Source organism: Grammomys surdaster, unplaced genomic scaffold, assembly GCF_004785775.1.
Source record: "Grammomys surdaster isolate TR1022 unplaced genomic scaffold, NIH_TR_1.0 126131, whole genome shotgun sequence".
Classification (NCBI taxonomy): domain Eukaryota; kingdom Metazoa; phylum Chordata; class Mammalia; order Rodentia; family Muridae; genus Grammomys; species Grammomys surdaster.
In genome coordinates, this window is record NW_021620939.1 from 6,365,543 (window position 1) to 6,379,159 (window position 13,617).

Consider the following 13,617-nt stretch of genomic DNA (forward strand, 5'->3'; position numbering starts at 1 on the left):
TGGGCGACCTGCATCAGGCAGGCTCCTGAGTGGCTCTGAGGGCTCTTCCTGCTCTGAGGATGCCTACAACAGAAGCCCCTCTTTGGGAGAGCCCTCCCCTCCTGTGTACCTCCTGATTAAAGCGGCAGTTGATGGTACACCAGCCGATCTGCATGAGCCCCTGGGAGGAGATGAGCACCTCGTAGACCCATTTCCCTACAGACAGCAGCATTAGGCCCAGCAGGGGAACGGAGACTACCACTTGCCTCCATCTCTTCCTAACTTTCTGAGCCTCAGTGGGGTGAGCTCACCTTTGTACACACATGTGGTAGAACGGATAGTGCCAAAGTTGCTGTGTCCAATCACCTGGAAGGAGAAAAATGTGGTACTTCTCTCCAGGCACATGTGCTGTCCCTGGCTGAGTTAGCATTGGTGCCACAAGTTTGTCATGGCCAACACTACGCTGTGTCTGGGTGAGGCAGGAGAAATTGTATCCATGTTCAGAGCTTCTGGGACAGGCACGATGGGACTCTGGGCTTTGCTGAAAGGGTTTGAGGTAGTGACTATATCATGGTTTCAGGAACGTGTCGGGGGCTGACACAATGGCTTAGAGCGGTGTCAAGATGGGAGAATGGCTGCCTCCATCAGGATGAATAGAGAGGATGGGGCTGTGTCGGGAAGAGTGCACTCAGAGCCCGCGACATCGACACTCACCCCCAGGAGGTCATCGTCCACGAGGAGAAGCCCCTCAAAGCCTCCTGTGTGGTCTAGGACCACAGTAGATGGGCCAAGACGGCCTTCAACTTGTCCTGGGAAAGGAGATGTGTGAAGTCAGGAATGACAGAGGGTCTGACAGACACAAGGGAGACATGAGCTGTGCAGAGAACTCCAGGGTTTGACACCACATTCCTCATCCCGCTCCCAAAAATGTCACATACCCTGGCTCTCGTCGTCGTCCTCACTGTCTACCTGTAGCAGCTGGTTTACGTGCTCTGGCAGATTCTGGAAGTTCAGCGGTTTCCTAGAGAATGAGATGATACCGGGGGCCCACAAGTCCTTGAGCTCAGCCAAACAACAAGAAGTCCCCGCCACCCTCCTTGAGCACTGGAGGATGGCTGGTTAAAGCTCCAGAGCATGGGTCTCAACCTTCCTAACACTATGGGCCTTTGACAGTTTCTCATGTGGTGACCCCCAATGATAAAATGATTTCTGGGGCTGGAGAGATGGCTCAGTAGTGAAGAGCACTGGCTGCTCTTCCAGAGGTCCTGAGTTCAATTCCCAGAAACCACATGGTGGCGCACAACCATTTGTGATGGGATCTGATGCCCTCTTCTGGTGTGTCAAAAAAGAGTGACAGTGTACTCACATACATAAAATAAATAAATAAATATTTTTAAAAATGATTTCCATTGTTACTTCATAACTGTAATTTTGCTACTGTTATGAATTGTGCTGTATATCCCTGATATGCAATTCCCAGAGAGAGCACAACCCACAGGTTGAGAACCACTGCTCTAGAAAAAGGACTTGTCTGGCAAGCCAGCATACTGGGTTAGCCACCAGACTAAAACGTACAAGCAGCCCAATTTGGCTTTTGTACCTCAGGCTGCATAAAAATAAAAACTTATCGGTCTCGGTGTTTGTCTTAAAAGCAAAAGGACTAGAGTTCAATCCCAAGAACCCATGTTAAAAAAAAAAAAAGTTGGACGTGATGGCCTGTGTGCATAATTTCAGCATGGGGAAGAGGAGACAGGCAGATATCTGAGTCTTACTGGTGAGCCAACTAGTCTACTTAGCAAGTTCCAGGCCAGTAGGAGTGCCTGCTTGAAAATATCAAACAAGCAAGCAAAAAGAGGACACTGAGGGTTGATAGACAACTTTTCCTCCTGCCTTCACTTGCACCCCATGCTCCTTCACTCAATAGTGAGTGCTCACACCACCCTTCTAAGTCTTAATCCCCTTATCAGTAAACAAACAACAAGATAGCTGGATGTCAGACGAAGAGTCCAGGGGGCAGCTCGTGCTCCCCTTGTTGTAGCTCACAACCCGTCTTCTCTCAGGTGCATCAGAATTGATGCTGGGTGAGGAAGTGAGGCGGACAGACCAGGCTGGGAGGGAGGGATGCCAGCTGCCGAGTTGGCCAGCACCAGGATTATCTAGTCTAGTCCTTAACGCTAAACCTATGGTTCTTTCGGCAGCAACCTCCTCCACTACTGAGTCAGGGGAGACCAGGCTGATCGGACATGATCTGGCAGTATGAAGGGCTCAGCCCTCGAGAAGCTGGCTGGCTCTATCCTACACCTCCCTGTCTTTGGGTGGCCAGCAGAATGCACGGCCCATCTACCCACAATCTTTTGCAGCCAAAGCCAAAAGGGCTGGACAAGTTTGTCTGGGTGGCTGCCTAATCATCTCAGCACTCAAGCACCGAGTAAAAAGGGCCTGTCAGGCTGGGCATGGCTGCACATACCTTTAATCCCAGCACTCAGGAGGCTGAGGCAGGAAAAAAAAATTCAAGTTTAAAGTCTAACTGGGCTACACAACAAGATGTGGGCAGGAGAGGGGGGAGGGGGCAGGGGGGAGGGGGGAGGGGAGAAGGGAGAGGGGAGAGGGGAGAGCAGAGAGAGGGGAGAGGGGAGAGAGGAAAAGGAAAGGGAGAGGGAAAGGGCACTGACCTCAGCTCCTAAGAATAGCAGGCAGTATTAACAGGCAGCAGGACTTGGCAGAGCAGAGGCCTGATGCCCATCCAGATCCAGTTCATAGACTACCAGCTCCTGTTCTTCCTCTAATTTCAGTACCTGTTCTACTCATCTGCCTAAACCCAGCAGGCTCTGGAAGGGTTATACATGATCAGAACACCAGCTCCCACAAGGCAATTTAATCCTCAGGTTCATGGGCCACATGCTTCCTGCTGTAAGGCAGGGCTAAATTCAAACTGCAGGACGTAGATTGTGTAAAGCCCCCTCCTCGGTCCTGCAGAGCCCCAGGCTCAAGTCAGGAGCCAGCAATACCATTACCCAGCCAGTAACGAGGAAGGCTGAAGGCAACCCTCTCTCTGAATACCCCAGAAGTTCAAAGGCAAAAGGAAGCTTCTCCAAAAGCCATCCTTGTGGGCCTATGACGTAGGAGTGGTATGCTCTGTGCCTATACCAGCAGCACATGATACCCAGCGGTGGGCAGCTGCTCTGAGATGGCCCTCACAGAGGCACTGCCGTTTGCCAAATGCTTGCCTGCCCTTTCTGGGAATTCCCAGGTCCTGGCCTAGAATCCTACATCTCCACAACCAGTGACTGATGGCCCTGCCTCCTGGTGGCCACAGCACTAGCAGTAGCATCTGCTAGTGGTCACACTGGGTAAGAATCAGATGGCCCTGAGAAGAAGCCAGAATTAGATGAGGGTGGGGAGGTAGGGGACAAGGTGTGTGTATGGGGTTTGGGGGTGGACAGGAGCCCTCCAGAGCAGGCTGACCACTCTGTTACTTAAATAGAACAGGCAATAAGGCTGTCTTTGGGGGCTTCCCAAAGAGTAGTGATAGTGAACAATCAAAGTTACATGAGTCAGGAAACACACAGGTAGGGACATTTGGCTTCACTGCAGGAAAAACCTATGTGACCCCCCACAGACAAATTAAGTTGGCAACAGTCTCAAAAGAGCTTGCAGAATAGGCATGGTGGCTGTATTTCCATCACCAGGTTAGCTAAGGCAAGAAGCTTATTACTCAGGACCAGCCTGGGCTATATAGCAAAATTGATTGTTTTTCTTTCTCAGAAGGAGTTTCTCTGTGTAGCCTTGGCTGTCCTGGAACTCATTTTGTAGATAAAGCTGGCCTCGAACTCACAGAGATTTGCCTTCTTCTGCTTGCTGACTGCTGGGATTAAAGGCATGTGCCACCACTCAGGCAAAAATCACTTTTTTTTTTAAAAGATTCATTTTATGTATATGAGTACACTGTCACTGTCTTCAGATACACCAGAAGAAGGCATTGAATCCCTGTTGTGAGCCACCATGTGATTGCTGGAAATTGAACTCAGGACCTCTGGAAGAGCAGGCAGTGTTCTTAACTGCTGAGACACCTCTCCAGCCCCCCACCCATTTTTTTTTAAAAGTAGTTGCAAGTCAAACAGTTTAGCCATCCCTAGGCACCCTCACACCACATTTACACAAGCAAAAGAGCCTCTGAAGTGTACACAGTGGTATGGGCCATGGCAGAACTCTGGCCCTGAAAGATATCCATCAAAAATCAATTCATACCATGAAAAATATTCATACCATGAAAAATATTCATACCATGAAAAATATTCATACCATGAAAAATATTCATGAAATAAAAATAGAATTCTAAAGCTGGCCAGAGGCAGGCAGATCTTTGTGAATTCATGGCCAACCTGGTCTACATAGTAAGTTCCAAGACAGCCAGCAATATATAATGAGACCCTACCTCAATAAATAAATAAAGAGAGAAAGAAAGAAAGAAAGAAAGAAAGAAAGAAAGAAAGAAAGAAGAAAAAGAATTCTAATTTCAAAAAAAAAAAAAAATCCTGCAACTAGCTCTGTAGACCAGGCTGGCCTCAAACATCAGCCTGCCTGCTTCTAATTTCCAAAAATATTTAAAAGTGATTAATGCATTCACTAGATTGATGCTAGTCATTGTTTCATAGGTTTATACACACAGAGATACACACAAAGACTTGCCATCTTAAGAAGCTGGGCCTTTCCAAAGAGAGTGCAAGGGGAAGGATAAGATCAAGCTACATTGTATTCCCGCACACCTTTAGTCCCAGCACTAGGGAGGCAGGCTGATGTTTGAGGGCAGCCTGGTCTACAGAGCTAGTTGCAGAATAGCCAGGGCCACACAGAGAAACCCTGTCTTGAAACACCCCCCAAAAAAATTGCATGTATATATAAAATTGTCAAAGACTAAATAAAAGACCTAAAACTACTGACCGTGGAGCTAACAGGATGGCTCAGTGGGAAAGGCACTTAGCATTCAGGTTTCATGACCTGAGCTCACTCCCTATAATTTGTCCTTTGACTTCCAAAAGTGAACTGTGTGGCAAGCAAAGACCCCAAACACACACCAGAAAAGAAAGACAGACAGACAGACAGGCAGGCAGAAGGAAGGAAGGTGCTAGACCTGGTGGCACTACAATCTGAACACATAGGTGCCAGAGGCAGGTGACTCTCACATCACCTATGGGGTCCAGGGTACCTTGATCTAAATTGAAGAGTTCCAGTCCAGCCTGTCTTACACAGTCTCAAAAGCAACTTTGAACATTTAAAAGAGTGTGTGTAGTTTACTTTGTTTCAATTATTACACAACTGCAAGGAAGCTTTTTTTTTTTTTTGAGACAGTGTCTTCTTTCCCTGAATAGATTAGTCTTGAACTTCAGTCCTCTTGCCTTTCCCAGTCCCAGGTGTCGGGGTTCCAGTTATGAGCCACCACCCTTCAGATCATTTCTTTTCCAGAAGTGTTCTGAGGTCTTTCTTTTAAAAATCTGAATTTTATACTAAACATCTAAATTATGTTCATTGTGAGATAAAGAAACCAGAAAGAAATCACACCCAAATAAGTCACATCTAACTACCAACAGAAGAGGAGGTTTGCTTCTCATTGTTTTGAAGTTTCTGCTACTTGTTGTAACTTTTTTGCAGGTTAAACATAAATGTATTCAACTGAGGTTTCTATTATGTAAAAAGCCAGGCAGAGACTATAGGGGGCCAGGGCAGAGTAGAGGTACAGAAAAGTGCACGTAAGGCCAGATGCTGACAGAGGCCAAGGGCACATGAACCCCTACCTGGATCCCTGGAAAGGAGCTACTGCTGTCTGAAGAGAGAAACAAGAGTCCAGAGAGAAGCTGCAGGCACAAGCCTCACAGCTGTGAGCTGAGTGAGAACAGAACACCATGCCCTTCTCCATAACTGCAGTTTCCAGCATCTGGTCAGGCCTAACAGAGAGGAATGGGGCTACACACCCAACCATACCTGCTGGTGGCTGCAGGGGTCCCATGGTCAGGAGAGGAAAAGATGCGGTACAGGTAGTCGCTCAGTAGTTTCTCTTGCACAATGCCTGGGTCACCAATCAGAAGAGAGAAAAGAAGCAGGTGGTTGGAACAGCTCTTGGTCTCTACTGACCCTACAGACAGCTCATCTTCCGCCAGCCACACGGATCAGAAGAGCAACCACACTGGAAAGTCCCATGTTTCACTGGACCTGGGCCCTTGCTGAATCTGTCCCTTCCTTCTCCTTCCCCTAACACAAAGCACATCCTCCCTGCCAGGCCAGCCCTTACCTGTGACCCTGGACTTCTCAGCATCTGAGGTTAGCCTATAGCTCTTTCGGGAGAAAGACACGCCAGCCCCCTTGGACGCCATCTTTCCTCACTCATGGGCAGTCAATGGTCCTGGAGGCTGAGCCAGATGCAGAGTGTCTACTCCAGGCTAGTCAAAGGCCCATACAGACCTCAGTCCTGCAATAGAGTAGGAAGGCTTAGGAGTGGGTGAGACTGAACCATGCATATTCACACATATACTAACCTAGGGCAGAGGTAAGCAAGGTCTCCCAGCTTTCCACACAGAGATGTTGAATGGGACACCATGTCCCATGCTGTCTCAGTGCCCCATACAGGACCTCGCAGAGACCTGGTGCAAAGTATATTTGGTGAACCATAACTATGGCTCGGGGGAAATCAGATCAACATGTAGAAGGTGAGGTGGCCCAGAGTAAAATCTCCTATATTTACACCTTGGTCATGGAGTCCAGCTCATATTCAAAGAGCAAGACCTTATGCCATGTTCCCTGCAGCCTCAAATCCCTCTTACTCCCCCAGAGTAAGAGATGTCACACTTAGCCCAAGTTTCCTCTCTTTTCTTATTTTTAGTCTCATTGGCTTTCTTGCACACACACACACACACACACACACACACACCACATACCCTTCTACCCTATGCAAACATCGCCCTAGACAATATCACTCTATTGGCCTTCCTACTACTGTCTATCCCTAGGTAGCATGTTGTTGCTGCAGCTGCTATAGAAACTGCACTAAGTCCCTGATGCCTGTCTCACTATAGGGGTGTGCCACACAACAGGGTAGGCAAGCGCCAAGAGTGGTTAAGTTTACAAAGTTAAAAACTGAACTTTCAGCTTCGAGAGTTCAGCGATCACACATGACTGTACTAAACTGCAAGGCACGGGTGTGCCATCACCACCACCGGCTCAGAAAGTTCTATTAGCGCCTGTCCAGAGCTTGGCCTTCAGTTACTGCCTGAGCCAGCACGTCTTTTTCTGCAGCCTACACTTATCACACCCCAAAAGGGGCCCTCAGCTCCCACCACAAATCCTTGCCTGCCTGCATCGTACCAGGCTCAGGAAGGTGATTCTGCTGCTGTGCCGCCCTCCGGGGGCCCTCGATGAACATCCACAACCAGTCCCTCTTATATCGGAACAATTGCAGGACTTATTGGACGCAGTTAGTAAGAACTGGAAGCCAACGCACACTCTGGGTGTCAGGTGTAGGGGATTTAGAGGCGGAACCTGCGCCTGCCCCAGGGCTCCCTGCCACTCCATTATTGCCCAGCCTTTCTAAGGGAACCGAACGGACTAAGTCTGGGTGGCCAAGGATGTCAAGGGCAGCGCATGCTCCCCCAGGGTCGCTCCTGCTTGGCCCCAAGGTCCATAGGACCTGTCAGGCCAGCTCCCGCTGGGAGTCCTATACCGCAGGCCGCGGCACTGTCGCACTGGGTCGGCCAGGGGCCTCGAGGGGAGTCACCGGACCCGCCCGGCTCATAGCCAGGCCGCCTCTCACTCACCCCCGGCCTCAGCCTCCGCGACCGGCTCACAACATCCGCCCAGCTTTTCGGCTACGGCACCCGTCCAGGGCCAAACCGCGTGCCCGCTCGCGCGCCGCTCCAGTCGCGCACGCGCATATGCACAGACCGCAACAGGCCATTGGTGGCAGAAAACCCACCCCCGACTCCTACCAAGTTGTTTACCTGTTTTGCCTGATGGTCCACCTGTTTCGGCCCCTGCCTTTCCTAGCCCGACCTTAGCAGGGACTATGTTCTAATCGGTACCTAGGTCCACCTGTCTCAACTCCTACCTTGTCTGGAGCTCTGACCCACACACAGCCTGAAAGGCCACTTCTGTTGGCAAATTTGCTACCTATCACACCCGCGTACGACCCCTCCCGACACCAGATCCAATGGGAAGGGTTGCTCAGCTTACCTAGGATGACACTTCTGAGAGGGGATGAATGTCCCTAGGATGTGCTGCTGGGGGTGTGGGCTGACTGGCCTACAGCTGGGACTTACCTGATAAGGCAGTTTGAACAGGGAGAGGCAGCATTAGGGCTGGGGAAATTTACAGGAAGAAACTGAGGCCCAGAAAAATATAATCCAGGGGCTGGAAAATCTTGGCAACACTTACTAGCAGAGTCTTTTAGCACAGAAGTGTCAGTGTTGATGGCAGCCACTGTGGACACAAAACTCTTAACAGTGTAACTGAAAATTTTCAGTTTTTAACTTTGTAAACTTAATCACATCGAGTCTAACTGCTGTGATGGGCACCACACCTCTACAGTAAAGCAGGCACCAGGGACTTCATGCAATTTCTGGAGCACATGAAGCAACAACATGCTATCTAAGGGATAGATGGTGATGGGAAAACCAACATAGTGATCTTGGCTAGACTGGTGATTGCACAGAGCAGGCGGGCTCTGCCTCAGGGATGCCTAATGTTTCCACACAGAACCCCCCCTAAGTCCTGCCTACTACACAGAGAGGCCTCTCAGGGGTCTAGCTGCAGTGAGATGGGCCTAAAACTTGACTCAAGGGCCTCAAGCCTAGGTTCCACCTAGCAATTGTCACTCGGTGTCAGTCAGGTCCAAGCAGGTTCAGAGAGGGGGTGTGGAGCCAGAGCCACCCAATCCTGAAGGGACAGATTTCACAATTTCCGGGATGGGACTGTGGTGGGTCACAGTGCAGCCTCCAGCTTAGGAGAATGGGGTGGCTCCCACTTCTGCTGCTCCTGGCACAGTGTTCAAGGGCTCTTGGTGAGTGTCACCCACCCTGATCCCAATTTGCCTTCAGGAGGGAGTTCACCCTGGGCCTGTATAACTGTTCTCATTGAGAGTTTACTTTTCTTTTGGGCAGGGATCAGTGACCTTGGCCTGTTGAGCAGAGCTGAGAAGGCTTGGGAATTCAAATATACACAGTCTGATCAGGACTACATTAGAACATACTGTAGCACAGAGGCAATCTTTCAACAAGAGAAACTATCAAATCCGGAAGGCATGGTTCCTAAGCCTAATACATCACTATAACTTGTGCCTTTATTCTGGTGAGAGGCCAGACTTGGAGTCAGAATGCTGAAGCTGAGGCCTTCCCCAGAAAGTATCTTAGCTCAAAGTCCAAGCATTCTCATCTGAGGGGTGAGAAGGGGAAAATGTCATCATAGGGCCAACACCATCACCCAAATTCTCATGGCGTGGATATATTAGACCAGAGCCCAATGCCAGGGCTCCTAGTAGACTAATAATAATCACTGTATCTCGACCTGCCTCCTCAGCTCACTGGGTATGGAGGGATTAGCTTGATTCTTGAAAATATATGCATGGCCCACCCCAAGGACTTTGTATTGGATCCCTTAAATAAGCAAAAGATAGGGTGTGTTAAAATAATATGTACCAATATGCACAATCATTCTCCCACGCCCATCACACAGGGCAGCGCTCACCACTGAATGACTTCCAGCTGCTCCGAGGCACAGAGTTAAGGAACCTGCTACACACAGTGGTGCCAGGGCCATGGCAGGAGGATGTAGCAGATGCTGAGGAGTGTGCTAGGCGCTGTGGGCCCCTTCTGGACTGTCGGTGAGTGGCTAAGTAGCCTAGGTATGGCTGAAGACATGAGAATCTGGGTTGCCAGTTAACCTTGTGTCTGCTCCCCAGAGCCTTCCACTACAATATGAGCAGCCATGGGTGCCAGCTGCTGCCGTGGACTCAGCACTCACTGCACACAGAGCTATACCATTCGAGTCTGTGCGATCTCTTCCAGAAGAAAGGCAAGTGGTAGTGGGGAGGAGAAACAGGGTGAGTAACAGGGGCCACAAAAGCCTCAGTCCCTGTTGACCTTCTTCTATTGCTTCCAGACTATGTACGGACCTGCATTATGGACAATGGGGTCAGCTACCGGGGCACTGTGGCCAGGACAGTTGATGGCCTGCCCTGCCAAGCCTGGAGCCACAGGTTCCCCAATGACCACAAGTGAGCCAGACACTTAGGGTCAGACCGTTAGACCTGATGCAGAATTTCCCCAGCATGCACTGTAGTATGTAAGGCTCTCTGTCTACAGATATACGCCCACACCAAAGAATGGCCTGGAAGAGAACTTCTGTCGGAACCCTGACAGGGACCCCGGAGGTCCCTGGTGCTACACAACAAACCGCAGTGTGCGTTTTCAAAGCTGTGGCATCAAATCCTGCAGGGAGGGTAAGCAGCTGGGGTCAATCAAACTTAAGGAGGGAGTGATAGGCTTGCCCCTCTCCCCCCACATGCATTGGCCCTGTTTCCAGCTGTTTGTGTTTGGTGCAATGGCGAGGATTACCATGGTGAGGTAGATGTCACAGAATCAGGACGGGAGTGTCAACGCTGGGACCTACAGCACCCCCACTCCCACCCTTTCCAGCCTGAAAAGTATGTGGGTAGAATCCTAATGCTGAGGGTGGGGTTCAGCTCTACCGCAACGAGGCCTGAGTCCCGAGAGTCTTGTTACTGCTCCCAGGTTCCTAGACAAAGCTCTGAAAGACAACTATTGCCGTAATCCGGATGGATCTGAGCGGCCCTGGTGCTACACCACAGACCCGAATGTTGAGCGAGAATTCTGTGACCTGCCCAGTTGCGGTAGGCTGCAGGGACAGGGCCTAGGAAGGAACTTGGAAAAAACTGGCAGGCGTGGTTCAACTGGGAGAGGTACTAGGGAAGTTAGGCGTGGGTACAGAGCAAAGCCTCCAGAATACCAGAGACCAATTCCAGCTTTCCGGCAGGGCCCAACCTGCCTCCGACCATCAAAAGAGCCAAGTCACAGCAGCGCAACAAGGACAAGGCTTTTAACTGTTTCCGCGGAAAAGGTGAAGACTATCGAGGCACAACCAATACCACCTCTGCGGGCGTGCCCTGCCAGCGGTGGGATGCGCAGACTCCGCACCAGCACCGCTTTGCGCCAGAGAAATATGCTTGCAAGTGAGGTGACAGGCCGGAGCAGGGAGAGTGCACCTGTGGGTGGAGGCAGAACTTATGGGAAGGTGGGACCTGGGGGCGGAGCCAGAGGTTCCAGCCTACTGCCGGTTGGCTGGTGGGCTAGGTGGGACCCCACTACTACCCAGGGACCTTCGTGAGAATTACTGCCGGAATCCTGATGGCTCCGAGGCTCCTTGGTGCTTCACATCTCGACCTGGTTTCCGTGTGGCCTTCTGCTACCAGATCCCACGCTGCACAGAAGAAGTGGTGTCAGAGGGTGAGGCTGGAGCATGGGGTACATTGCCTGGGCAGGAGTCAACCCAGGGCTGACCACCGCTCTTGCCTGCCCACCACAGGGTGCTACCACGGCTCAGGTGAACAGTATCGCGGCTCAGTCAGCAAGACCCGCAAGGGCGTTCAGTGTCAGCACTGGTCCTCAGAGACACCACACAAGCCGCAGTGAGTGTGTGCACAGAGCCAGATAGGGCCTTGACTCTAGGGCAGAATGCCCTAAGTTCTTGTGAATCTAAGAGGGTCTGACTGGCCTGCTGTGTCCTCCTACCTCCTGCCCTTACATCTAGATTCACACCCACCTCAGCACCACAGGCAGGACTGGAGGCAAACTTCTGCCGGAATCCGGATGGGGATAGCCATGGGCCCTGGTGTTATACTTTGGACCCAGAGACCCTGTTTGACTACTGTGCCCTACAACGTTGTGGTGAGTGCCTAAGACATCCCCTTGGCTGGGTTTCAGACCTCACCTCCATAGACTGGCTCCTTTAACATGAGTGAACTTGGTCTTGCAGACGATGACCAGCCGCCATCCATTCTGGACCCCCCAGGTATGGGGTTGGGCCAGTTGTGGGTACACCTTCTTTGACCCTGACACTCACTGAAGGTTCCATTCCTCCAACCCCAGACCAGGTGCAGTTTGAAAAGTGTGGCAAGAGAACTGACAAGAGTAACAGACTTCGTGTGGTGGGGGGCCATCCTGGGAACTCACCGTGGACGGTCAGCTTGCGGAATCGGTGAGGCCTAAGTGCTTATCTCAAGGAAGGAGCTGAGGCTGTAAATTCTGTGGTTATATTAGTAGAAGATGGATACCTGGCCCTATACAAAAGATCCTTGCCAAAAATGACAGGTCTAGCATATTTCCTAGGACTCAGTGTGGCATCTCCTAATCTCTACTCCTTTAGACAGGGCCAGCATTTCTGTGGGGGTTCCCTAGTGAAGGAGCAGTGGGTACTGACGGCCCGGCAATGCATCTGGTCATGGTGAGCCTCCCTTGGGTTTAGGGACTGGGACTCCTAGCTACCTTCATCCTACCTCTCCCTGCCATTGTCTGTCCCCACCTCCCCAGCCACTTTCCTTGGACAAGCCAGCAAGCAAACTAAATTGGGACAGCTCTAGGAGTCAAGAATGATCTAGCTGAGTCTCTTTCTCCTAGCCACGAACCTCTCACAGGATATGAGGTATGGCTGGGTACGATTAACCAGAACCCACAGCCTGGAGAGGCAAACCTGCAGAAGATCCCAGTGGCCAAGGCAGTATGCGGACCTGTAGGCTCTCAACTTGTTCTGCTCAAGCTGGAGAGGTATGTGGATAAGTTGAGAGGGTGTGAGGTGGGGCTGGCCTTGTGGTCATAGGTTCTGAATACCCTCATTCCCGCTGAAGACCTGTGACCCTGAACCAACATGTGGCCCGGATTTGCCTGCCTCCTGAACAATATGTGGTACCTCCAGGGACCAAGTGTGAGATTGCAGGATGGGGTGATTCCAAAGGTAAGAGCACGGTGCACAGACACAGACTACTACAGGCTAGGAGGCCCAGCACTGGTTTTGGCTCAAGGGTCCTCTCCTTATCATTGTCTGCATTCCAGGTACAAGCAATAACACCGTCCTTCATGTGGCCTTGATGAAGATCATCTCCAACCAGGAATGTAACGTGAAGTACCGAGGACACATACAAGAGAGTGAGATATGCACCGAGGGATTGCTGGTCCCTACGGGGGCCTGTGAGGTCAGTAGGAGAGTTCCTGTGCCAGCATGGGAAGGGGTTGGGACCTGGAACTATACTACTTGATTTCCAAGGGAACAGGATGTCAGGGGAGGTCAGTCATTGCCAAGATCCAGAGCCTCCATCAGTTCTTCTACCTGCCAGGGTGACTACGGGGGCCCACTTGCCTGCTATACCCATGACTGCTGGGTCCTACAGGGACTTATCATCCCCAACAGAGTGTGTGCACGGCCCCGCTGGCCAGCTATCTTTACACGTGTGTCTGTGTTTGTGGACTGGATTAACAAGGTCATGCAGCTGGAGTAGGCCTGCGCTTGATCCTCTAGCAATGACAAGACTTCTTATCAAACATAAAGCAACCTTTTCTCTATGTCTGTATAGAGTGCTTCTTA

General features: G+C 50.8%; 2 protein-coding genes across 6 annotated transcripts in view; one reads left to right on the forward strand and one right to left on the reverse strand.

The window, feature by feature from the left end:
- Window positions 1–7,891, reverse strand: part of Rnf123 (ring finger protein 123) — a 26,746-nt gene extending 18,855 nt beyond the window's left edge. Inside the window, exons 1-7 of one of the 4 annotated variants that reach the window (XM_028756588.1) lie at window positions 7,785–7,891; window positions 6,266–6,442; window positions 5,959–6,043; window positions 918–1,000; window positions 694–788; window positions 291–345; window positions 110–195 (exon numbers count right to left, since the gene is read on the reverse strand). In XM_028756588.1, the coding sequence (XP_028612421.1) occupies window positions 110–195; window positions 291–345; window positions 694–788; window positions 918–1,000; window positions 5,959–6,043; window positions 6,266–6,347 (486 nt within the window). In that variant the 5' untranslated portion in view covers window positions 6,348–6,442; window positions 7,785–7,891. Of the gene's footprint in view, window positions 1–109; window positions 196–290; window positions 346–693; window positions 789–917; window positions 1,001–5,958; window positions 6,044–6,265; window positions 6,443–6,509; window positions 6,527–7,335; window positions 7,737–7,784 lie in introns of those variants that run through there. The other 3 variants (XM_028756591.1, XM_028756589.1, XM_028756590.1) reach the window with 3 other exon arrangements.
- Window positions 7,892–8,936: 1,045 nt separating this feature from the next.
- On the forward strand, window positions 8,937–13,595 carry Mst1 (macrophage stimulating 1). 2 transcript variants are annotated; one of them, XM_028756747.1, is made up of 18 exons: window positions 8,937–9,025; window positions 9,697–9,844; window positions 9,923–10,035; window positions 10,123–10,237; window positions 10,326–10,462; window positions 10,546–10,666; window positions 10,755–10,873; window positions 11,017–11,212; window positions 11,356–11,486; window positions 11,566–11,668; window positions 11,791–11,927; window positions 12,016–12,051; window positions 12,129–12,237; window positions 12,406–12,483; window positions 12,657–12,803; window positions 12,884–12,990; window positions 13,089–13,228; window positions 13,370–13,595. In XM_028756747.1, exons 1-18 carry the CDS (start codon window positions 8,974–8,976, stop codon window positions 13,529–13,531), a joined length of 2,151 nt encoding a protein of 716 aa, XP_028612580.1. In that variant the 5' UTR covers window positions 8,937–8,973; the 3' UTR covers window positions 13,532–13,595. The 2 variants fall into 2 exon arrangements, with proteins under 2 accessions (XP_028612580.1, XP_028612579.1); XM_028756746.1 differs by having other exon boundaries at window positions 8,940–9,025; window positions 10,311–10,462; window positions 10,755–10,942.
- The last annotated feature ends 22 nt before the right edge of the window (window positions 13,596–13,617 follow it).

Bases quoted from the DNA above. Each gene is read 5' to 3' on its own strand.
- Mst1 (XM_028756746.1), top strand. From the start codon at position 8,974: ATGGGGTGGCTCCCACTTCTGCTGCTCCTGGCACAGTGTTCAAGGGCT. The intron at 10,943-11,016 runs GTACTAGGGAAG...GCTTTCCGGCAG, and splicing joins GCGTGGTTCAACTGGGAGAG to GGCCCAACCTGCCTCCGACC. The intron at 12,804-12,883 runs GTATGTGGATAA...TTCCCGCTGAAG, and splicing joins GTTCTGCTCAAGCTGGAGAG to ACCTGTGACCCTGAACCAAC.